Source organism: Notamacropus eugenii, chromosome 2, assembly GCF_028372415.1.
Source record: "Notamacropus eugenii isolate mMacEug1 chromosome 2, mMacEug1.pri_v2, whole genome shotgun sequence".
Lineage (NCBI taxonomy): Eukaryota > Metazoa > Chordata > Mammalia > Diprotodontia > Macropodidae > Notamacropus > Notamacropus eugenii.
In genome coordinates, this window is record NC_092873.1 from 526,221,455 (window position 1) to 526,247,349 (window position 25,895).

At 38.7% G+C, this 25,895-nt stretch overlaps 1 protein-coding gene across 4 annotated transcripts in view; it reads left to right on the forward strand.

The window, feature by feature from the left end:
* LEPR (leptin receptor) overlaps nucleotides 1–25,895 on the forward strand; it is an 83,821-nt gene that overhangs the window by 39,753 nt on the left and 18,173 nt on the right. For all 4 annotated transcript variants that reach the window (XM_072649758.1, XM_072649757.1, XM_072649756.1 and 1 more), the window contains 6 exons: nucleotides 2,874–3,164; nucleotides 3,326–3,443; nucleotides 6,050–6,249; nucleotides 15,356–15,504; nucleotides 17,833–17,992; nucleotides 18,102–18,184. In XM_072649758.1, coding sequence (XP_072505859.1) covers nucleotides 2,874–3,164; nucleotides 3,326–3,443; nucleotides 6,050–6,249; nucleotides 15,356–15,504; nucleotides 17,833–17,992; nucleotides 18,102–18,184 — 1,001 coding nt within the window. The remainder of the gene's footprint in view (nucleotides 1–2,873; nucleotides 3,165–3,325; nucleotides 3,444–6,049; nucleotides 6,250–15,355; nucleotides 15,505–17,832; nucleotides 17,993–18,101; nucleotides 18,185–25,895) is intronic.

Consider the following 25,895-nt stretch of genomic DNA (forward strand, 5'->3'; position numbering starts at 1 on the left):
CTGGGGGAATATATTACCCCTTTTTTTCTTGCCAGGTCTGGAGTCTGGAAGACCTGAGTTCAAATTTGGCCTCAGATGCTCACTAGTTTTATGACCCTGGGCAAGTCACTTAACTCTGTTTGCCTCAGTTTCCTCATCTGTAAAATGAGCTGAAGAAGAAAATGACAAACCGTTATACTATCTTTGCTAAGAGAACCCCAAAATGTGGTCATGAAGAATTGGACACAGCTGAAAGGACTCAACAACATCTTTCACTTGTTTACTCTTGAAATCCTCAATACTCATTTAAAAAAGTCTTGCCTGAATTCCCCAGCTGAAGTAATCTTTCTGTCTTCTCAATTCACAGAACTATCTTCTTTTATACATTTTTTACTCTCAAATTTGAATTATAGGGCTTTTTTGTTTTTGTTTTTGCTTACTTGTTTTACTATTAAGAGCCCATGTTTCCTTTTGAATTCCTGCAGAAGCTAGGTGACCTCTGGTGTATATCCCTCAGAACAATGACAAACACTTGATGAATAAACAGGAAAATATTTATTAAGTTCCTTCTAAGTGCCAATTACTGAATTAATTAATTCATTAATAAATGGATGATTAGAATAAAATATAGCTGTCAGGTAGGATTGAAAATGACATGCCCATAAAAATAAAATAGAAATATTTTATAATTCTACATAGAACTATTAAGCTATCTGGTAGACAAATGTTACATTTCTTAATGTGTAAAATTGGAAAATATTTTCCATTACTGAGAAGCAATGTGTTTTCCATGTGAGAAATGTATTAAAGGAATTTAGGCCAAGGAAAAGTAGAGATAATAATGAAATATGAAGAGGCATGAGAACCAATGAGTCAAACCATTCTGACAAAAAGTAGTCTTTTACAAAAGGCAATGAGTTATTTAGGTTCTCCAGAAGAGATTTTTTGACCACATAAGGCTTAATGTACATAGTTTATCTCAGAGCAGAAATATTCCCTCTACTCTAACCAGAGCTATTGGGTAGAAATGGAAAAACTGTCCAATTTAGGTTCAACTTTGATTATGGCAGCAACATAATAGTGACACAACTTATGGGATGCTTTAAGCTTTCTTCAATTCTGTGCCCAACTCAGCACTTCTGAGGTTGTGTCCGACATACACCCACTGAAATATGTGACCTAAGATCACTTCAGACTCAGATTCTGTGATTTGGAAGCTCTGAAAATAGATGGGGGATTGGGATCGACAGGTCTAGCCACTCTTCATCAATAAGGGGTGAGGAGACTTATTAGGGAGATAGTTCTCCAGGAGAGACATTATACTGGAGCACAACTTGAAAGCAGGATTTGCTCTGTGTGTGTGTGTGTGTGTGTGTGTGTGTGTATACATACTCATATGTATGTATGTATATATATACACACACACATACAAATAGACATGTATAGATATATTTATATGATTTTTCCATATATACATGCATATGTGTTTGTGTGTGTGTATATATATGTACATATACATACATGTGTGTGTGTGTGTGTGTGTGTGTGTATATATATATATATATATTCAACGGTGTTGTGAAATGCTATCCTCCATGCTAACAATGAATCCTCTTCTCATTTCCACCCCTTAGAATCCCCAGTAAGTGTACCTTCTATTTGAAATCTTTCCAATTCCCCTTAGTCACTCCCACCTACCACTAAAAATGTATTTACTTTGTATTTTTTGGTATTTCTTTATTTATTCATTTATATTCTTTTTTATGATGGGTAAAATGTAAATTCTTTGAGAGCAATAATGCCTTCATTTTTGTCTCTGTTTCCCCAGTCCTAGTATAGTGCCTTATTATAAGTGATTAATGCTTACTAATAATAAGATAGAAAATACTTAGTGATTTTTTGACTTGGTATCTACTTCTCTTCGTGCACGTTATTTTCCTCTAGTAGGATAAAAGATCCTTGAGGGCAGGAATTAGTTAATTTTTGTTTCTGCATCCCCATCCCAGGTACTTAGTAGGTGCTAAATAAATGCTTGAATCAATTGCTGTAATGATAGGGCAATGTTTTGTGGAGGCATGTCTCTTTGTGAAACACTTCAATTTCTGTGACTTCCAAGTAGACCAAGCTTCATTAGTTGGTATGTGTCATTTCAGTGTATACGATGTTCATATTTCAATTTAATTCAATCCAAAAAAAAGTATTAATTGCCTACTGTGTGCAAGGAACTATGCTAAGGGAGACAAAGACAGAAATGCATCAAGAAACTAACACCTACTGGAGGTATTCAGTGTATGCACAAATAAGAAAATACAAGGTAATCTTAGGAGAGAGTACTAACCAGTTTTTGCTGGGAGTGGGGGAAGGAGAGGCCAGTGAGTGATAGTTGTTTCCAAGTTTGTTTTTTATTTATTAAGACCCAAAGTCTGATCTTTCTCACCCTTCTCCATCCCCAGCAAAGTGTTGTCTCCTATTTTACTGAAAAGATTGAAGCCATTCCTATTGAACCCTCCCCTCAGTTTCTCTTCATCCCTTTTCCAAAGCCCTCAGTGTCCTTCTTCAGCCATTCTCTCCTTCTTATACTCTGTTCCAGAGGAAGAGGGGGGCCCTTCCTTGCCAAAGCTAAGACCACTCAGCCCAGTTAGCTAACCTCTCATTTCTTCCATGGAACCATTTCAAAAATTATCCTTTCATGGATGCCTAGGTCATGAAATTTAGCATCCAACTATAATTTAGAAAAAATTATGTAGAATTCTTTCAATATTTAAATGTCCCATTTTATGTTAAATTACAGACTTGCCATTTGCATTGGAATATTCATTGGACAAAATATTTAAAATCATTCTTTCCTAGAGATTCTTAACATCACATATTCTCTCTTTTTTCCCCACCTGTAGAGGTCATATATTTTCCACCAAAAATTCTGACAAGTGTTGGGTCTAATGTGTCCTTTTACTGCATCTACAAACATGAAAACAAGATCATCCCTTCCAAGAATGTCTTTTGGTGGTTGAATTTAGCAGAGAAAATCTCCCCAAGTCACTATGATGTTATGAATGCCCATGTGAGCAGGGTCACTCTTCTCAATATGAATGCAACTAAACCCAGAGGAAAATATACATATGATGCCATATATTGCTGTCAGGAGAATGAGTGCCATCACCGCTATGCCGAATTATATGTCATAGGTAAGAAGCCTCTCTCCAATTTACTGCATTCTGCCTGCTGATTGTTCAACATGGACTCTTTTGTAGAAGCTCAGTTAAGAACTAAGGAACATGTTTGTTTTGCATACAATTTCCATGTTCTGTTTTCTCTTTATATTAATATTTTAATGTGTTTTAAATAGATGTCAATATCAATATCTCATGTGAAACTGATGGGTACTTAACTAAAATGACTTGCAGATGGCCAGCCAACACAGTTGCATCACTCGTGGGAAGTATGTTGCAGTTAAGATATTTCAGGTATGTATGATTTTCGTGGGGTGGGATATGGGGAAGATTGGAGGGGTAAGGGGAGTTATAGCCTTGGTTGAGGACAATCATTACAGCAATAAGAAATAAAGAAATTAATTCCTGGTTCACCATAAAAGCATAAAATAGTTTTTGCATTGATTGCCCATTCCTTTTTGTGATTTGGAGGTGATCTTGGGTTCCAGTATCAATAGAACACAAACTCAGGTGGAACTGAATATGCTGGAAAAACTCCATGGTGGATGATATGTCTGAAGTTTGAGAACCAGTTATAGTTCAAATTCAGAGAGGCCCATTAAAGATTGGCTGCTGGGGGATGATCTTAAAAGAAGTAGGATGGTTGGATAGGATCTTACACTTGGAGTCAGGAACTGTGTTTGAATCCTACCAAAGACAATTAAAAGCTCTGTGTCCATGGGCATATCACTTAACTGTTCTGTGCCTCAGTTTTTTCCTGTGTTAAGTGACGGAGTCAGGCTCAATATCCTCTGAGTCTATGATCCTCTGATCTTTAGAGACTTACTTGGCCATGCTTTGCTTTCAAATGTTTTGCATCAAGTCGTTGAAAGGTAGGAGGCTGACTTGTTGCAGGTGGTCCCCAATTTTTGATGTTCTTTAATCTTCCCTGATCTGTGTGGCATCTAGCCTACAAATTCATAGTTTCAGAAATATGTGGAATATGTTTTTGTTATTGTTCAGTCATTTCTGTCATGTCTGATTCTTCCTGATCCTATTTGGGGTTTTCTTAGGAAAGATAATGCTGCGGTTTGCCATTCCTTCTCTAGCTCATTTTACAGGTGAAAAAACTGAGGCACACAGGGTCACACAGATAGTATGTGTCTGAGACTGGATTTGAACTTAGGTCTTCCTGACTCCAAGCCCAGCGCTCTATTCGCTGCACTCCCTAGTTGCCCTGTATCTATTCAGAAATTTTGTGTACATACATATCTATGCATATATATGTACACACACATACATGTATACGTATATATATATGAAAAGTACAGAAATATAAATTTCCTTCGGAGGGAGATTAAGGGGATTTCAATTTTTCATTCCTTCAGAAAGTTATCAAGTTGTCGTTACATCCAAGATACTTTACTAGGTACTGTGGACGTCACAAAGATAAATCGTAGCTACAAGAAACTTACTTTGTAGGAGACAAAAGAAAACACACCCAAGATTACAGTATGAGGTAATATAGTGAGTGACAAAGGCTATAAGAGGGGAATAATCAATGGGAGTTCAGAGGAAAGAGAGTTTGTCTCTGGCAGAGTTAGTCTGGGAAGTTGTTTTGGGAAAAGTATCCCTTATATTGGGTCTCAAAGGATGGGAAGGATTTCAGGGGACTGATTTCAGATCCATAAAGTGTCAGCAATATGCTGGTAGTTTAAGTCCTTATACATCACTACTCCTCAAAGGTTTCTAATATTCAGTCATCAACTGTCTCAATCACCATTGTGTTCTTAGGTCTTGACTAGGTGCTGTAGGGCATAAACGTTCTGCCAGATAATAAATATTTATTTACTACTTTGTGCCCAGCATTGTGCTAACTGCCATACAAAGGAAGTGAATTTTCAAAGGTTTGGAAAATAGAAAGGAGAAGCCAAAGCAGAAATTTCCAAGGCATCAGAACCACCTGGGTTGTTAGCCTTGAGGTGAAAAAGATGATATTGTGGTAGAGTGGAAAGAGCATGGACTTGAGAGTCAGAGCACTCCCCTTCCCCCACCCCATGTGACCATGGGCAAGTCATTCCTTCACATCCCTAGAATGTACTTTCTTTATCTGTAAAATGAAGGGATTGGTTGAGATGGCCCCTTCCAGTGTTAAATTCTAAATGAAGAATGAATGGGAAAGCATTTATCACATGTTGATTATGGGCTATCACTTTGACCCTAGGCTTTTTAAGTCCACTAAAACCCACAAATCTCTTTAGATGAATTGCTCCAGCAGTCACACCTCCACCATGATAGTAGCAACAATAATAGCTAACATTTATAATTTCGAAACCTACCTTAGCTAGGTCCTCATTTGGTCCTCACAATTCTTACATGTACAACAAACATTATCTCCATTTCGCAAATGAAGAAATCTGTTTACACTTCTCTCTGTATCTTGCCAGTAGAACATAAGTTTCTTGAAGCCAGGGGTTGTTTCACCATTGACTTTGAGTCTCCAGCACCTAGGACAGTTCCTAGTGCCTAGCAGATACCCAACAAGTGTTTTATAAAAGAACAATTTGTACTTGTCACTGATTTCTTGGTGTTTGTTTCCTTTATATTTATACATTTTGTACTTATCTTGACTTCAGACTCTTGTTCTCTTTCTTTTGTTTGCCCAACCCTACTCGCCTTTGTGAAGTACCCAGTAAAAGTATGTATTTCCACTAGGACATGTTAGATTGTGATTTTTAAAAATGTCCTTCCACTTGGAAGATCAATTTAATAAATGGAAGAAGGTTGCCTGGCTTCCCTTTAGATGTAAGAGAAGCATGATTTTCTCTAAAGTATCCTTCATGTTTTTTCAAAAAATGTTTTATTTTTATTGAATATGTAGCCTAGAAAGATCTTAATTGATTGCTTTTATACCTTTTAAGGAGCAGCCTGTACTGTTCTGACTTTCCAACCACTCATCATGCCTCGGACCCCAAAGACTGTCATTTACAGAAGGATGGCTTTTATGAATGCACCTTTCAGCCCATCTTTCTTCTGTCTGGGTACACCATGTGGATACAGATAATCCACTCTTTGGGGTCACTTGAATCTCCCCCAACATGCATTGTTCCAGATTCTGTAGGTATGTCATGTTGTTTTATGTGTATCTTCCTTTATCTGGAATATTCCATTAAGATGGATATGATGCAGGGTGGTGGGGGTAAGGGTGGTAGATGTTCAGTGACTGTACTTTGCCATTTTCTATTCATGCAATACACTAGAAAGATTTAGAATTGTATTCAGAATGAGAGGGCATAAACTTTGGTAAAATTTTACAGTCTTATTTTGCTGTAAACCAGCACGTGTCCTAGAGGACTGGTTTATTATATAGTACTCCTGAGGCTGAAAAGGGTCTGTTTTCATTATGTTACATGATGGATTATCAATTACTAAAAACAAAATTTGTTAGTTATTCCATATATATGTGTATATATATACATATATATACGTACAATACAGTTTTATATATAATGTATGAATGTGCGCATACATGCATGTGTTTTGTTCAATGTATTTTTCACAAGATTTTAAACATTATTACAGATTTAGAGCTGGGAGGGTCTTTAGAGGGCATCTAGTCCAAACCCCTCACTTTACAGATCAGGGAACTGAGGTCCAGAGAAATTAAGTGATTTGCTCTGGAATACATGAGTGGAAAGTGGGAAGCATGAGATTTGAACTCGTCATCTTACTCTAAATGCATTAATATTTCCAATTTGTCATGTTGATTCCTATTCATATGTTATGAATTATGAATCTATGAAATTAGATTAAATATATGTACATCCCATATATACATTAATTTACATATACATGTATATTGTACATATATTACATAACTGTGTGTATATGTATACACACATACATTTCTGCTGAAATTTTCATATCACTAAAAATATAAAATGATACTAGGCTCAGTTCTCCTCTTCACATCTCCAATTCTACCACATTCTTTGTGTTGTGGCACAGACTATGAGTTCTTGAAGGCTAGACCAGTAGAAGATCTGTAATGTCCTTCAGAGCTGGAATGGCTTTTGGTGACAGATTCTGTTGGCTCAAGGACCAGCCTGGCTAAGTAAGAGGAGACTTATTATCAGCAGATTGGCTTCTAGGTGTCTAACAATGAGAATCTCTCCAGAAGGAAATTCTGAAGGCACAAGGAATAACATTTTTCATGAGTAGAAAGAAGGGAAGTCCTTTGAAGACAGCAAGTGGATGAATAGGAAAATCACTATTAAGTTTATATCCATAGAAAGATACACACACACACACACACACACACTCACAAAAGATGGAAGCAAGAAACAAAAGGTAATTTTGATGTAACAAAAGATGAATATAAAAATAACAAGGTAGTGTAAGAATAATGTTCAATGTGCCAAAGATCAGAAGGAATGGAAAATTGATATAAGAAAGACATTTATAAAGACATAATAAAGACTCTATTAAAGCATTTGATGACAGAGAATTCACAGCCACTCTACCAAGAAGGATCTGTGAATTGGAAGGAGAGGAAAATGCCTAATAAAAAGTCAATATCTAAAATAAAAGGAAGAGTTAAAGAGAAAGCAAATAAGTAACTACTTACCTCTGATGAATTCAAGTCATTTGTCCAGACTAGTTATATTGGGGAATGCTGAATGACCAAGCAAATGTGATCACAGAGGTATTATCAATGATATTTGAAAGGTCATGTAAAACAGGATCAACCCTATGGAACTAGGAAAGAGTAGATGTACCAATTTTCTTTTCTTTTCTTTTCTTTTTTAAGCATTTCCCAATTCCATTTTAATTTAGTTCAGGCTGCTTGTGGCTCTTGCCGAACAATTCATTTTCTGACGCCTCTCCAAATTTGACATTCTGTCCTTGGGCTCATATATCAACCACACCATTAATTATAATTTTCTGATTTAGACTTTTCATCATGCTGGCTTCCTCTCTATATCTTTATCCACAAGTATCATTCTGAAATAGGAAGGTTTTCCTGTTTCATCAGAGGGGGCCTGTATTTCCACTTACCAGAGACAACAGGTCAGATAAAGAAACTAAAATATGATGAATTGGAAAACCTCTATTATGTGTGATGTCACCTTAGTCTTTTGAAACATGGACCCTATTCTCTTGGAGGACAGGACTCTGTGTATCTATCCTTATTCTGAGAATCAGGCCTTTGTGCTGCTTGTCATCAGGTTACAACCTGGAATGGTATCCATCCATGCAGTCTCTGTTGGGATATTTGGTCCCATGTCCTCATTTTCTTTGGAAGCATCTTACAGTGTTATCATCCCTGCAATTTTAATCTTGGGAGGGGGCATATGTTCCTTTTATTGTTTTGCTGTGTTCTTCAAATTCCCAATCTCTTCCTAAATTAAGAACACTTTTGCTTTCTTTTGGCTCTTATATCTGTTTAACTGCTGACTTATTTATTTTCCGTTGCAGCCAGATAGTAAATGTAGCTAGAACCTCGCTGCTAGACCTCTGCCTTGCTTATGCATTAAATATTTTCTATCACATAGGTAATTTTCTTGGTGTGTGGTTTTGATTGTTTTTTGGCTGTGTGTTTTGATTAAATTAAATTGATTTAAAAATTGATATTCTTCTAGGAGGGTACTCCTAAACTGTGATTTTTTTTAAATTAAATTTTTATAATTTCTTTGGCTTTCATGTTTAATCAGTTACATTGAATTGTTAAACTTTTCTGAAAAAAAAAATTAAAACCAGCAAATACTAGATATGTGCTAGAGGTGTGTTTTTTTCCCCTCAGGTAACCTACTCTAGAAAAATTTTAATTTAAAGAACAGAGAATATATGTGTTTTTAGAATGGAAGTGTTTTTGAGAGGGAGGGGTTTTTCAGATTGCAGAAGAATTTAGGTTAACTGATGCCACCTTAAACACTTCAGTTATATAGGGAGCATCAAAAGTCAGTGCATTTTGAAGTATTAACAATTGAGACTTCTGGGATACTCTGTACTTAATGGTACCAAAAGAGCTTGAAACTAGAATTTAAGGTATCATTGTCCATTAAATGGAAATTAGGAATGAAAATAAAATGTCTCTGAAATGAGAATTGAATAAGATCTAATAAATATTATATATTCTTCAGAATGTTGGCATTGATTGGATCAGTTAGTTAATCAATAAGCATTTATTAAATAGCTTCTAAATCTCTGCTATGGTAAAATGAGCTACAGTTACTATAACAGATAGAAATTGGGAATGTTCTCTTGTACTTAGAATAGACTCCATTTAGTATGGAGCACTTAATTAGGAACCCAGAGAACCTGGGTTCTGGTCCTGGCTTTGCTATTGATTAGTTTTTTTTTTTTTTTTAATTTTTAACATTTATTTTCACACAATTTTGGGTTACAAATTTTCTCCCCTTTTATCCCCTCCCCCCCCCCAAACCCGAGCTTTCTAATTGCCCCTGTGACCTACCTGCTCTCTCCTCTATCCTCCCTCCCTGCCCTTGTCTCCGTCTTCTCTTTTGTCCTGTAGGACCAGATAGCTTTCTTGACCCCTTAACCTGTATTTCTTGTTACCCAGTGGTAAGAACATTACATTTGGTCCTAACACTTTGAGTTCTAACCTCCTTAGCTCCCTCCCTCTCCACCCCTTCCCCTTGAAAGACAGGCAATTCAATATAGGCCATATCTGTTTAGTTTTGCAAATGATTTCCATACTAGTTGTGTTGTATAGGACTAATTATATTTCCCTCCATCCTATCCTGTCCCCCTTTACTTCTATTTTCTTATGGTCCTTTCCCTCCCCATGAGTGTCGACCTCGTATTGCATTCTCCTCCCCATGCCCTTCCCTCCATCCTCCCCCCCACCCTGCTTGTGCGCCTGTCCCCCACTCTCCTGTATTATGAGATAGGTTTTCCTATCAAAATGAGTGTGCATTATACTCTTTCCTTTAGTGGAATGTGATGAGAGTAGACCTCATGTTTTTCTCTTGCCTCCCCTCTTTATCCCACCACTAATAAGTCTTTTGCTTGCCTCTTTTATGAGAGATAATTTGCCCCATATAACTTCTCCCTTTCTCCTCCCAATATTTCTCTCTCACTGCTTGATTTCATTTTTTTTTAATATATGATCCCATCCTCTTCAATTCACTCTGTGCATTCTATCTCTATGTATGTGTGCGTGTGTGCATGTGTGTGTGTGTGTGTACTCCCACCCAGTGCCCAGATACTGAAATGTTTCAAGAGTTATAAATATTGTCTTTCCATGTAGGAATGTAAACAGTTCAACTTTAGTAAGTCCCTTATGATTTCTCTTTGCTGTTCGCCTTTTCATGGTTCTCTTCATTCTTGTGTTTGAAAGTCAAATTTTCTTTCCAGCTCTGGTCTTTTCATCAGGAAAATTTGAAAGTCTTCTATTTCATTGAAAGACCATTTTTTCTCCTGAAGTATTATACTCAGTTTTGCTGGGTAGGTGATTCTTGGCTTCAGTCCTAGTTCCTTTGACTTCTGGAATATCCTATTCCATTCCCTTCTATCCCTCAATGTAGAGGGTGCCAGATCTTGTGCTATCCTGATTGTATTTCCACAATACTTGAATTGTTTCTTTCTAGCTGCTTGCAATATTTTCTCTTTCACCTGGGAATTCTGGAATTTGGCCACAATGCTCCTAGGAGTTTCTCTTTTTGGATCTCTTTCATGTGGTGTTCTGCGGATTCCTTGAATATTTATTTTGCCTTCTGGTTCTAGAATCTCAGGGCAGTTTTCCTTGATAATTTCATGGAAGATGATGTCTAGGCTCTTCTTTTGATCATGGTTTTCAGGTAGTCCCAGAATTTTTACATTGTCTCTCCTGATTCTATTTTCCAGGTCAGTTGTTTTTCCAATAAGATATTTCACATTATCTTCCATTTTTCGAATCTGCACGGTATGTTCTGAGATATCTGTCTTTCTCGAAAAGTCCTTAGCGTCCATCCGTACCATTCCAGTTTTGAAAGATCTATTTTCTTCAGTGAGCTTTTGAATCTCCTTTTCCATTTGGTTAATTCTGCTTTTGAAAGCATTCTTCTCCTCATTGGCCCCTTGCACCTCCCTTGCCAGCTGAGTTAGGCTAGTTCTCAAGGTGCCAATTTCTTCAAGATTTTTTTGGTTCTCCTTTAGCAGGGAGCTGATCTGCTTTTCATGCTTCTCCCTCATCCGTCTCATTTCCCTTCCTAGTCTTTCCTCCACCTCTCTAACTTGATTTTCAAAATTCCTCTTGAGCTCTTCCATGGCCCGAGCCCGTTGGGTGGGCTGGGACACAGAATCCTCGATTTCTGTGTCTTTGCCTGATGGCAAGCATTGTTCCTCCCCATCAGAAAGGAAGGGAGGAAGTGTCTTTTCTCCGGTAAAGTACCCTTCAATGGTTTTATTTCTTTTCCCTTTTCTTGGCATTTTCTCCAACCAGTGGCCTGACCGCTGAATGTTCTCTTCACACCCACCTCGCCTCCTGGTCCTCCCAGCCAGCGTTTGGGGACTGAGATTCAAATGCTGCTTCCCGCCTTAGGATTTTTGGCGGGGGCAGGGCTGCTATTCAGTGTGAGAATTAAGTTCAGGTGGTCAGGGACAGGGCCACCTCTCAGGCATAGTTCCCTCTGGGGGTTTATGTACAGACCTTCCACAATGGATCCAGGCTCCTGCCCGTTTGGGGAGCCCCCGTCCGCAGCCGCCTCACAACCCCCACCTCCCAGGGGGGCCCGAGCCTTGGGGGCACCCCACTCCCCTCTCAACCCACCAAAGAGACTCTCTCACCCACCCCCGTCAGTCACCTCTTGGTGGGGGGGTCCATGCCGCCGCTGAAGATCCCGCCTCTGGAGCCCTCTCAGATCTGTGCCTCTCGGAGCCGTGGCCGCCGCCTCCACAGAAGGTCCGGGCTGGGCTCCGCGTCTGCAGGGCGACGGACCTTTTGCGAGAGGTTTGCATGGTCCCTCTGTGGGTGGGGTGACCCGCGTGGCCGCTGGAGATCCCATCCCTGTAGCCCTCTCGGATCTCCTCCCCTCAGTGTCGCGGCCGCGGCAGGGCCGCACTCCGCTCCCCATCCCGGCGCCTCGGAGCGCGAAGGACCCCCCGCGAGAGATCTGCAGGTCTCTCCGGAGCAGGAATCTCCCTCGCTCCAATACTCCGTGGTCTCTGGGTGCAGAATTCGCCCTGGCTTGGTCCCCTCTAGCCGTTCTGTGGTTTGTGTGTTCGGAGCTATGTGTATGTGCGTCTTTCTACTTCGCCATCTTGGCTCCGAGATGTACCAATTTTCCAAAAACAGGAAAAAAATAATGTACTCTACAAACTATAAGCTAGTGAGCTTGGTTTTAATTTCTGGCAAACTTTAGGATGTATCATTATAGAGATGGTTATCGAAAAGGAAGCATTCATCACAAAAAACCAGCTTAGACTCATCAAGAAAAGATCAAGCCATATGAACTCCATTTCTAGCACTTAGCACAGTTCCTACACATAGTAGGTGCTTCATAAATGTTTATTGATACATTTATTCCTTTTATGGACAGGGTTGCTAAACTGGTAGGTCATGAAAATGCAGTAGACTTTAGCAAGGCGTTTGATGTGGTAACATTTCGTTTTTGTGGAAGAGATAATAATAGCAATAATTAATTATTATAATGGTAGCTAGCATTGATGTAGTGCTCAAAGGTTTGTAAGCCACTTTTGACATGTTATCTTATTTCTTCTTAACAACTACCTTGCAAAGTAGGTGCTATTATTATCCTCATTCAATAGATGAGGAAATTGAGGTGGAGAATTAAGTGACTTGCTCAGTGTCACACAACTAATAGTATCTGGGCAGAATTTAGAGACAGATTTTCCCAACCTCAGATCCACTGTTCTGTTGTCTGTGCCTTCTGATTACAACCCTGGATTACAAGAGATAAAAGCCACCCAAGTTAGAAATTGGTAAGTGGAAGAGAGGGCTAGCTCAGCATCAATTGATGGGAGTAGGAATTCTTGGCCTGGCGTTTGTGACCTTGTTGTGTGTGTCTGTGTCTGTGTGTGTGTGTGTACACATGTACACACACACACACAGACACACAGACACACATATAGACAAATATATACATATATACGTATATATGTGTATATATGTAAATTTTATTTTGTTACATATGATTTATGTTACTATATAATTTTATGCAATATATTTCTATATATGCATGTGTATGTATATATACTTTAATAACTATATTTCAACTATATTGTATATATGTAACGTAATATGCATACATATTTTGCTATTAGTCATTTCAGTCATGTCTGACTGTTCGTGACACACCCCCACCCCATATTTTTTTGAAAAGGTACTGGAGTCTTTGGCCATTTCTTTCTCCAGCTCATTTAACAGATGAGGAAACAGAAGCAAACAGGATTAAGTGACTTACCCAGGGTCACACAACTAATAAGTGTCTGAGACCTGAGTTGAACTCCCAGAGACGAGTCTTGCTGACTCCAGGTGTAGCACTCTATCCACTGTACCACCTAGGTACCCCAGCAACAAGAACAACAAATACGTACTTTGATTACTATATTTCAAAATAAATTATTTTCTTTGTAATTCTGTATATTTTATTTTATGCATTAAAACACTCTTTTGGAAAGGGATCCATAAGCTTCTCTGGGCTGCCAAAGGAGTTCATGATTTCCAAAAGGCCTAGGAGCTCCAGTATTAAAATCCCGTTAAAACTGGCTTGAAATTAAGAGAAATTTTAAAGATGAGAACAAGCCATTACAACCCATCACAACAACTTCATCTCTAAATTGAAGATGTTGACTTTGTTCCCATCTCTTAATAAAGCTTGATGAGTGAAAAAGTATTGCCAAGACAAAGAGACCAGCAGAACCCTAGACAAAACAAAACAAAAAAAGAGAAGGAAGGAAAAGAAATGAAAACATGAAAAAACAATTGCCTTGTCCATGTTTCTCCATGCAATCCAAAGGCGTGGGTCCAACTATACCACCCCCCTCCCCCCACTCAGTAAATTGTAGGGGCTGCCTATCACCTCCAGGATAAGATAAGAAATGCTGTTTGGCATTTGAAGTCCTTTATAACCAACCCCTTGCCCCCAGATTTCCAGCCCTCTTACGCTTTCATCCAGTGGCACTGGCCTCTGGACTGCTCCTCAAACAAACATTCCATTCTTCTGCTTGTGGAATTTTCATTGCGGGTCCCCCATTTTCTTCTTTATTTTTGTTAGCCTCAAACTGCCAGCCACAGACCCCACTTCTGGCAAGATATCTCCCTGTTTGAAATATGTCCATGTCTTATCTAGGGATGTTGCCCACCTCAGTAGCTTTGTCTCAACTTCATCTTTAGTAAATATAGCCCCAAGAAACAAATGCTTGTGGTTTTCACTGTTTAAGATAAAGGAAACGTTTAAAATAAAGGAAACGTTTGAAATAAAGGAATGTGAACAATTCCTCTCCCTTCCCTTATCCCCAAGCCTAAGAGAAAAGACTCTTGTCTCTCATTAAGGAGCTCTAGGGGAGAAAGGAGATAGAAGACAAGGACCTTGGGCTCTGAAGTGGAAGTGAACTATCTGCCTTCTGCCCCAACATTCCCACTCTCAGTAGGCCCAAGTAGGTTGTTCTCCTGAGTCAGGTCATCTTCCTTTTGGGGCAGTTGTCTCTCTCTACATTTCCACTCTCAGCCCTTTGTAGCTACCTCCAGCTTTCTTCTCTAGTTCCAGGTTTCTTCTCTTTCCATTACGTTGAAATGTGATTTTTTATTTTAAACGCTCTTATGTTGTTTCCTTTCTGACTCATTCAAGGGACTAATTTGTACCTTGTAAAGACACCTTTTAGTCTGGACAAATCTTTCATGGTTAATTTAACATCTCATTGTCCACCCTTTTGCTGTGATAGATCCTAGGCTTTGAAAGGTCTCTTACACACACACACACACACACACGTACATGTACACACACACACATATATACATACACACATACATACATACATACACAGATGTGTGTGTGTGTGTGACTAGAAAGAGGACAAATGTATGTGAAAGGGAACAGAGCCAGAATTTCCATAGCAATTCATCTCTTTAGTGAAACCTGGAACTAGCCCATTTAAACTGACCTCTCAGACACTGTGACTCAGTGTCTTGGCTGTTTCTTTGTATAAATAGACTCCAGAGTTCTTATTAATGTCAATAATGGGAATTATCTTCAAATTTCTAGTAAAACCACTGCCTCCCTCCAGAGTGAATGCAGAGATTATGGCCAAAACTGGCTTGTTGAGTGTGAGCTGGAGAAAGCCAGTCTTACCAGAGAATAAACTTCAATTTCAAATTCGTTATTCTGTGAATGGACATGGAGAACAATGGAAGGTATCATAATTTGCTATCCAAATGAGTTTCTTTATTTTGTTTGATTAGATTAAGAAACATTGTTAAACATTAGTAAAATAATTAATCTTCCCTGATAATAATTTACACTTAAATCAAATAAAGTAATGTTTAATTTATTCATCATTGAAATATTGAATATGATTGAATATTTTTTATTCATGTAAGAAAAAAAGTATATATTCTGTGTGTTTTTAAGGGATTTCTACAAAAGTAAATAGCTCAGTCTAAACTAATAGGCAAACACTTAGTAATGTAAGTATTATAGATAATCCAAAGTCACATCTATCAACTTGGTTCATGATAGTGAAGCAGTGAGACACAGTGGAGAGACTGATCAATTAATGAACAATTAGTTAAAAAAAATTTATTAAACACCTACTGTGTAGCAAGAGGCACCATAGAATAGTGGACAAAGAGCTGCAGAATCAGGAAAACCTGAATATCAGACTTCACCGATCCAGCCTGGTTGTCCCTAGGCAAGTCAATAACATCTCAGTCCTCTGGGCCACCCTCCCAGGCTCTAAGTTACAGAGAAGTTATTGATCTACATAGATAGAGGGAATTTCCTCATTTAAAGAGTTCCCTGTACCTACGAAATCCTGTTCCTGTTTGCCATCCCATGCTATGTGTTGGGCTCTGTCCAAATACTGAATGACCACAACCGGCCAAGAGCTTTACTATTGAATAAATTAATTCCAATCTATCCCCTATGTGACCTGAGCATAATTCCAAAGTATTTTCGGGTCTCTTCCAATTCTGTTAATATTTAGTTACACTTCACCTTATCATTTTATCAATATTCCATGGTCAAGAAATAATCTGTAGCCATAATGGCCCCCCCATTATATAGTGATATAGTGCCCTGCATACATTATTCATTTGAGCCTCACAGTAGTTCTTCGATGGCCCAGGAAAACAAGTGGAGTTTAAAGGAGAAACAAAGAATAAGAGTGAGAGGGATGGAGGGGTGAGACATTGGGAAAGACAGAACAGGAAGTCATGGTCTGAGGGAGGGTTCAGAACTCAGCTGTGGAAGTGGAACACTTAGAAGAAAATGAATTTTCTAGTCATTGTTGCCTTTGCACTTTCCAAACCAGGCTTTCGGTTCCAGCACTGGCAGCTCTTTGTCCTGTTAAGTGCTAGCTTACCATATCTACACTGGTCACCAGTCACCCAACCACCCTTTGCAGACAGCTTTCTGCCATTTTGTTGCCACATTCTCCACTTACCATTCCAACTGTTGCTCAGAAAACTGGAATCAGATCAACACTACTTGATACAGAAAAAGCCATGTCACTTAATTGCTCTATGATCTTACTTACCTTGAGAGGAAGGTCATAAACCAGGTGCTGGAGTCCCGAGAAAGGAGAGTGAATGACCTGGAGGCCAAGAGATAACCTTGAGATTCTCTAACCCAGAAATCAGAAAATAACTGACACCAGAATATGAACTCACACTGACTCAGCAATGATTTGATTCAATACAATACCTCTAGCATGTGTTATTCAATATAAGCCGGAAAAAAATAAACAATCCTTGCTCAGCACTATAATGATCCAAGACAATTCCAAAAGATTCATAATGGAAAATGCTATCCAAATCTGGAGAAAGAACTATGAAATCTGAATGCAGATTGAAATGTATTATTTTTACTTTTATGGGTTTTTTCTCATGGGTTTTTCCTTTTTGTTCTGTTTCTTCTTGGAGATATATTTAACATGTTTACGCATTTATAATCTTTATCAGATCATTTGCTGTCTTAGGGAGAGGGGAGGGAGAAAAATTTGGAATGTAAAGTCTTATAAAAATGAATGTTGGAAACTATCTTTATATGTAATTGGAAAAGATAAAATAGAATTTACACAAAAGTCTACACGAAGGAATCAGCATAGGAAACTCCTGCTCTCTGAATGGGACCACCACTGCAGATTCCAATTGCTCTATGACTTCGTAGAAAAGGGTTAAGGGATTGCTTGAGGTCCAGTGATGTTAACTGAGGTCCATTGAGGTTCAGGATCACACAGCTTGTATATGTAAGATCTGAATCCAGACCTTCCTGACTTTGAGTCCAGAGCTCTATCCCTTGTGCCAAAGAAGGTAGCAGGAAAGACCACAGGTAGGAAAGAGGCCCCCAACCTGAGTCTTGAAGGGAACTAGGCATTCTAAGAGGCAGCAGTACACTTCAGCCAAGAAGAGAATATGTGCTGTGGCACCTGGTGGAATTGCTTTAACTATCCTTGCAGATTAAAGAGACTCAGCATGGCAGGTGGCTAGTGATCACTCTCCTTTTTGTGGCTTACTTTACAGATGCATCAAGTTTATGGTTCTGAATCTAAATCTGCCAGCTTCCAGGTGCTGGATCTCTGCGCAGTCTACATCGTTCAGGTTCGCTGTAAGAGACTCGATGGCCTGGGATACTGGAGTAATTGGAGCAATCCAGCCTACACCGTTGTCATGGATATAAAAGGTAGGGACAGATGTCAGTGCATCTGAACATTTCACATGTGTGTGGTTGAAAAATGTCCTTTCTTAATAGATGTTTATACTATTAGCCTCTCTTATCTGTTATCTTGAAGCTCCCATCAGAGGACCTGAATTTTGGGGAGTCGTTAATGAAGACCCGATGGAGAAAGAGAGAAATATTACCTTATTCTGGAAGGTACATCTCCTAACCTTATGTCACTTTTCTGCCTTTTATTTAGACTATTGATACTGAAGACTGCACCAAGACTTTGAGGACACCCTGTATATAAACATGGTCATTTGACTTGATGAGTTGCAGGCAGAGTCCCAACTGTCTGCGTGACACTGATTTTTTAAATATATGTTTGATAAAAATAAACCACTCTTTCTACCATGCCCCAGTGGGAACTAGAAAATGAAAGGTTTTATTTTTCTGTTCTCCTGCTGGTTCCTAAACAATGATTCTATTTACTCTGAACCTTTGCTTTCTTGATTTCTCAAGGGCAGCATTTTTCCTGGGCTATGGAAATCAGGGGAGAGTCATTGCCTGAAGATCATGCCTGAGGCCTTTCAAATTCCAACTGTGATGAGGTGGTATTGAATACTTAAGGGGAAATAAGTTAGATGGGATTTCAAAGCAATGTTCTATTTCTCAATGGTGGGTATCGAGCTGATCAGTAGAGACACAGCTGAGAGCATGATTGAGGAATAAGAGTTCCAACATGGCAAAGCAGAATGTTTCCATAGCCTGTTTAGTGACTTTCATGGGCCCATATGAATTCATACCTCAAGGTTGGATGAGCATTTTTGCCCAGGCAATGATTAGGTTGCATATACAAATGAGGAATTTTAAGGGTTCATTTGTTTCCACTACATTTATGAATAAATGAATGAATGAAAATAGTCTTTCCATGCCTTAGATTGCAACACCTCTTGAATTTAGGACATGGTCTTGGAAAGTTTCTGGATGTCCTAAATAAGTCATGCTAAAGTCAAGTAGTGTTGGTGCTGGCCTTGGAGTCATGAGCACAGGGTTCAGATCCTGTGTCTGTCACTTACTCCCTTAGAGGAATCATTTTAACTCTCTACATCTCAGTTTCCTCATCTATAAAATCAAGCCTCTGTGATCCCTTTTGTTTTAGATCTATGATCTTATGTAGAAAAATCACTTTACCTCTCTGCCTCCTTTTCTTCCTCTGTAAAGTGAATAAATAGCCTCCAAGTTCCCTTCTAGCTCTATATGCATGATCCAGTAAACTTTGTGACGAGTCTCTCTGAATTTAGCCACTCAAAATTCCTTCAATATGATAGGCCCGCTGGATCTTACATACCATTAATAAAGCCATTTAGAACCCATTCTCACTTCAGTGGCTCCATGAGGCATTTAGGAAGAGAGTGCTGAGTGAAGGACCTTCTCCTTTTCCATGTTTTACATTTTTCTGCTTTGTTCTCCATTTAAACATTTGACTTTTCAGCATCTCAGCAGGAACTAATACTTCTCTTGAACTTGAATCAAATGTGACAATCATTCTTCATGATTTAGGCCAGGGCTTCTTAACTTTTTTCCGTCATGAATCCCTTTGATAGACAATCTAGGAAAGCCTTATGGACCCTCTTTCTCATAATAATCTTTTTCAGTTGCATAAAATAAAATATGTAGGAATATAAAGGAAACCAATTCTATTGAAATGCAGTTAGAAATTAAAAAAACAAACAAACAAGTTTATAGACTCCAGGTTGAGAACTGCTCCAGGGTCATCTTCCGTTTACCATGTATGGATTTAGTACATATTTATTTGTTTACGTTGAAGGCAAGGACGGTGGTTTGGTTATTTTTACTTTCTTTTTATCCCTAGGGCTAATATAACAGTGCACATAATAAATGTCTATTGATTGACAGGTTGATTAAAAGATGGCTGCTGACAAATACTTCCCTCTTCTTTGCAGTGAGGAGAGGACTGTGATTGTGCCATGTAACACAGGCTGCCTCATGTACCCAACATGTTACTTTGTTTTACTTAATAGTATTTTTGTTGTGATCATATGAGATAATATTTGTGAAGAGTGCCTGGCACAGTGCCTGGCACATAGGATTCACTTAATAAATGCTCCTCTCCTTCCCTCCCCTCAGCCTTTCTTTGTTTTCTTTCCCTTACTTTTCCCCTTCCCCTTTTCCTTTTTCTTCCCCTTTCCTTTTCCTTTTCTCTTTCCTTCCCTCCTTGTTGCAAAGGAGGCTTCCATAAGGTGGTGGGGCATTGGTAGTAGTGAGATGAATATTGAAGAGTGACTAATGTATAAAACCAGAAAATATCAATCAAACTTATAAAAGTCGTTTAAAAAGACCCCTCAATCTTGAACTCTTTGGTCAAATAACTTCCAATGAAGGCATGTCGATTTTTTCTGGGCTAGTAGATATAAAGCACCATTTTTCCTCCCCTCCAGATGGTGGATAGTAGCTCCAAGGTGCATGATTAGCCCTCATTTGGGGGTCAGCATATGGGGCAGCAGATATTGTCGGTCATGACAGAATCTGGATGATTAGCTTTTGAAATAGTTTAAAAATTCCATTTTTGTAGTAGACAATCTATAATTGAGGGTTAAATTGCCTGAATGGTACCTATAGGAATGATTCAAATATCTCCCACCATCTAGTCCTGTGAACTCCCTCTTAACCACTGATGGAAGTAGAAGTGCATGCAAATAGAATTTAAACATGCCCAGGGGGAAAGCTAGGAAATCTGAACTGAAGAATCAGTTCTGCCTGTTATTTTCTTTTTTTTCCCCCTTAAACTCCACTGCACATTTCTACATAAAAGCAGAATCCTTGCACAATTCATTGGGTTAAAGATCAGCCTAATTAAGGAAAAAAAAACTTCCAAAACCCAGTGTTTCTTAATTAATTCAAGAAGCCATATTTTAAATGTATCCGTTTTTATTTTTCAAGTTTCAAGGAAACAAGAGGGTATTTTGTGAGTGATGATGGAAAGGCCAGAGGTCCCTTGGCTGATTCACAGACTACTTTTCTCTTAGCTCTCTATGACTATTCCAGTATTCATAATACAATAACTCTGCCTTATAAAGGTGCATTGTATTAGCACGTAGTCATAGATAGTGAGGGCCAATCCATGTTCTCCTGCCATCACTTGGAGCATTGTTCTTGTCCTCACTGTTAGTATTTGGCCAGGGTTTTGTGGTGCTTTTGAATCATGGAATCAATCTGTGATCTGCCAGGATTGACTTATTTCCTTTGTAAAAGTTGTAATAACTAAGTATAACTCATTTATAAGGTAGTCAATAAGCCTGAATGTGAGGAGTCAACTGTAAACACTAAGCTTGAGAAAAGAAAAATCACAATGTCTCAAGGTTGGTAGGGATCTTACAGACTTGGTCCTGCCTGTACCTAAATAAATGCCCCCTCAAAAATATAACATGAGAAAGGAAAAAAATAATAAGGTTATTTGTAACAAATGTAAGATTGATCACCTAATCTTTGCTGGAAGACCTATTTTCAAGGGAAACTCATTCCACTTTTAGACAACTCTAATCACCAAGATTTAGCCTAAAAATGCCTCTGAAACTTCCACTGATTGCTTCTAGCTGCTTTTTCTAGAGCCAATCAGGGCAAGTCTGATCCCTCTTCCAAATGCTGGCCCTTCAAGTCCTTAAAGATCACACTCATGTTCCTCCTTGAGCCTTCTCTTGGTTGAACATTCCCATTTCCACTTTGAGACCCTTCACCATCCTGGCTGCCCTCTTGTAGGTAACTACTACCTTATCAATTCCATAAGCATTTATTTGGTAATTACAATGAATAAGGAACTCCAGAAGGTGCTAGGAACAGAAAGAGAAAAATGCAATAATGGGTCCATTCAAAGAGCTTGCAATATGTACACAGATGAGTAAATATTCGCACAGAGTAAGCACAAAGTGTTATGGATTAAGAGGACTAACTAGAGAATCAGAGCAGGTCTTATGTGAATGGACTTTGAAGGAAATGAGAGATTTTAGGAGGCAGAAGGGGATTCTCAGCATGGGGAACAGCCTATGCAAAAGTATGGAGGTGAGAAAAGAGAAATGTCATGTGTAGAGAATCATCACTACACAGTTTTGGCTAAAATGTAGCACCTGTGATGTAGAATAATGTGGGGGGAAAGGTCTAGAAAGGTAGGCTGAAATTATTTTTGTGAAAAGGATTTAAATGCTAGAGAGAGATTGTTGTTTACCCAAGAAGCAATAGAGAATCACAGAAGATTTAGGAGCAGAGAAGTGATATAGTCAGAACTGTATTTTAGGAAGACTCTTTTGGAAGTTGTGGAAGGGTGTATCAGAGAGGAGAAAAACTGGAAGCAGAGAGACAAATTGGGACTCTTGTAATGGTCCCCGAAAGAAGCGATGAAAGTGGTGGCTATATGAATGGAGAGAAAGAAATAGATCTGAAGGATTTTGTGGAGTAGGATTGATTAGACCTGATGATTTATTTTTTAGTTCTTTTAAAAGGTATTTATTTATTTTTAGTTTACAACATTCAGTTCCACAAACTTTTGAGTTTTAATTTTCTTCCCCTCAATCCCTTCCACAAGATGGCATGAATTCTGACATGGGCTTTCCATATACATTCATATTAAACATATTTTCACTTTGGTCATGTGGTAAAGAAGAATTATAACCAGTGGAATGAAGAAAGAAGAAACTAGACCAAAAAGGGAGAGAACAATAGTCTGCTTCACTCTTCAGTCGGACTCCGTAATTCTTTCTCTGGATATGGAGAGCATTTTCCATCATGAGTCTTTTGGGTTTGTCTTGGAACCTTGTGAAGAATTGATGTAGATATGAGAGTGGAAAGGGAGAAGGCAGAGTGGAAGGATGATTCTATGCATGGCAATCTGAATGACTGGCATGGTGGTGGCAACCAAAACAGAAATAGGGAAGGTAAGAGGGTGTGTGGCTTTAAGAGAGAAAGATGAGTTCTGTCTTGGACTTGTTGAGTTGGAGGTACCTATGGGACATCCAGGTGATGATATTCAGAAATCAGTTGGCATTTGGGGAAATGAACTTTCAGGAAGAGATGCTGGATATGCAGATTTTGGAGTCTGTTGTTCAGTCCATTCAGTTACATCTGACTCTTCACGACCTTGTCAACCATAGCACACTAATGTAGGACAGGGGCTTTAGGGACATCCATGCTTAGGACACGAATGATAATCCAGATGTAGTTAGCCTGGACCAGGGGTGGGAAACTTGTGGCCTTGAGTGTCCTTTGAGATCCTTGGGTGCAATCTTTGAACTGAGTCTAAGTTTTATAGAACAAATCTCTTTATTAAGGGAATTTATTCCATGAAGTTTGGATTCAGTCAAAGGGCTGAATAAAATAAAATACCAATTTGTGTTGATTTTGATGATTTAATTATTAATTTTCTTAGAAGAAGTATGCTTTATAAATTGGTTTAATAATATAACCTGAAGATGTCAGCCTATGAAGTCAAATGTAACAGTTCCCCAAGAGACATGATGAGTGACTACCTACTAAAGGACTTCAATGGACCAAGTACAGTTGCTTATACTGTTCGAATGCTATTCAAGTCATTTAGCAAACAATTGTGGTATCGCTGGCCATGAAGTAATGCACCTCAGAGGGCTTGAAAAGGCTTTAAAACATTCCAAAAAGTGATCTTTTAATTTCTCACAGAATCAATAAACCAATCAACATTTATTAAACACCTATGTGTGATACATGTACTAAGCACTGAATGACAAAATGTAACATTACAAGGGCTCTCAGAAGCCTTCTAATTTTTCATCTATATGTGAAAAGAATTCTTACTGTGACACACATAGACACCTAAGCTCTTTGTAAAGACCTCCAAGGAGGAGAACCTATCACCCCAAGAACTGTTGCCTCAAGCCAGGATAGATTATCTTAAGAAGAATGGGCTGGGTTTGCCTCTACTACAAAGTCCACTGCAAGTCTACATGGGGTGGCCAAATTGAGCTCCACTTGGAAGAAGCACTAATGGAACTTTCTGTCTTTCTGTCTTTAAATAGACCCTTTAAAAACAGAGTCTGTTTTTATACTCTTCAGTGTTGGAGCTTGGTTGCTTTGAGCAATTATGCCTTACATAATTAAAAAATCAACTCCAGTTCTATGTTTAATTATCTCTAGAAAATGTGAAGTTTATAGGTGTCTACACTGCCTTGAAGTATCAGGGTGTTAATGAAAAAGAAAAGTCAAATGAACAAGATTTGTTTTAGGGCATAAGATCATATATTCAGAAATGCAAGGAATCTTAGAGGTCATTGAGTCCAACTTCCTCATTTTACAGATGAAGAAATTGAAGCTTATGAAGATTAAATAACTCTCCCAGCATCCTACAGCTAGTGTCAGTGGCAGCCTTTGAACCTAGACCTTTCTGGCTCAAGGTCTGGCACTGTCCACTCTAGGATGCTGCCCCTCCAAATACAGACACATAGTCTGAAGAGGAACATTTCATCAATTTCCTGAACTCTATTATGGAAATATTAGAGTGGAAATAATCTCAGCATCATCTTGCCCCAAATACTGATTTTTACCAATGCTGGAAGTTAAGGGAGCTAGCATAGAGTAAGAAAGAGCATTGGAGTTCTGGGTTCAAATCCCACTTCATATACCTGCCAAGTCTGTGACCAACCTTTCTGGGCCTCAGTTTTCACACCTGTAAAATGAGGCGGTTGAACTCAACAATATCCAAGGTCCCTTCCAGCTGTCTCTCTATGATCTTTATGAGTCTGCAAGTCAAGAGAACTAAAATTATTGGGTTAGGTTCCCACAGGTGAATTGTAGGACCGGTCTCTTGATTTCCAGTCTAATGCTCTTGCCCTAACTTCATACTGTAATACTATGATGCTTGACTCATCCCTGCTCTGACAAGCCTCTACTCCTTCATTTATAATATATAATTTATACATATATGGTATTATACATATATATAATATAACATACATATGTAAAATATGATTTGGTGAATTATAATTACCAAAGGTTGTCTGTTGTGGTGGACAGTGATAGGTTCTGGAGCCAGGACAAATCAACTTTTGAGTCCCACCTCTAACATTGACTGGCTGTGCGATCCTGGGCAAATCACTTAACCTCTCAGCGCTCTTGGCAGCTCTCTAAGATCACAAGCTACAGAGACGGTGCAGGCTTGTCTTGGTAGAAGGAGCACCCTGATCTGAGAATTCTTCATGCCAGTGGAATCATAGTACCAAGTCTCTATCCTTGAGTTTCATTTTGCTCCTTTTCGGGATTGCTGTCTTTGGTTTTAGAATGAAAGGTGTTGACTGACAGGCAACTCCCCTCTGTGTCTTTAAAGTAGCCATAGCTCTTGATGTGCATTTCCAATTTATTGTGTAAGTAGCTTGCTTATTATACATAGTTCTTTGCATATTGTCTTCCCCATTAAATTATGAGGTCCTCAAAAGCAGAGAATGTCTTTTACCTTTCCTTATATTCCCAGCCCAGTGCCCGGTACACAGTCAGTGTTTAATAAATGCTTATTGACTGTTCCTCAAATTACTTACTAGTTTAGGAAAACCTCAAAGTGCAAAAATCAGGTTCTTCCTTGATAGAGAAGCCCATTCTACCATAAGCTTTGGGACAATTGATGTCAATAAGTCCTTATTAAGCACCTGCTATGTGCCAGATACTGTTTGATGTTGGAAATGCAAAGACAACATGGAAACAGCTCCACCCTTTAAGAAGCTTGGATGCTACGGGAGATATTACAAAGAAATAGATAAGTTATGAGGAACCAGTTTGAAGAGAGAGAAAAATAACAGCAATTAGATCGGGACAGGTTTCTAAGAAGAAATGGCACCTGAGTTAAGCTGTGATGCCCATTACCTTCATGTCCTTGGGCAAGTGACTTGACCAA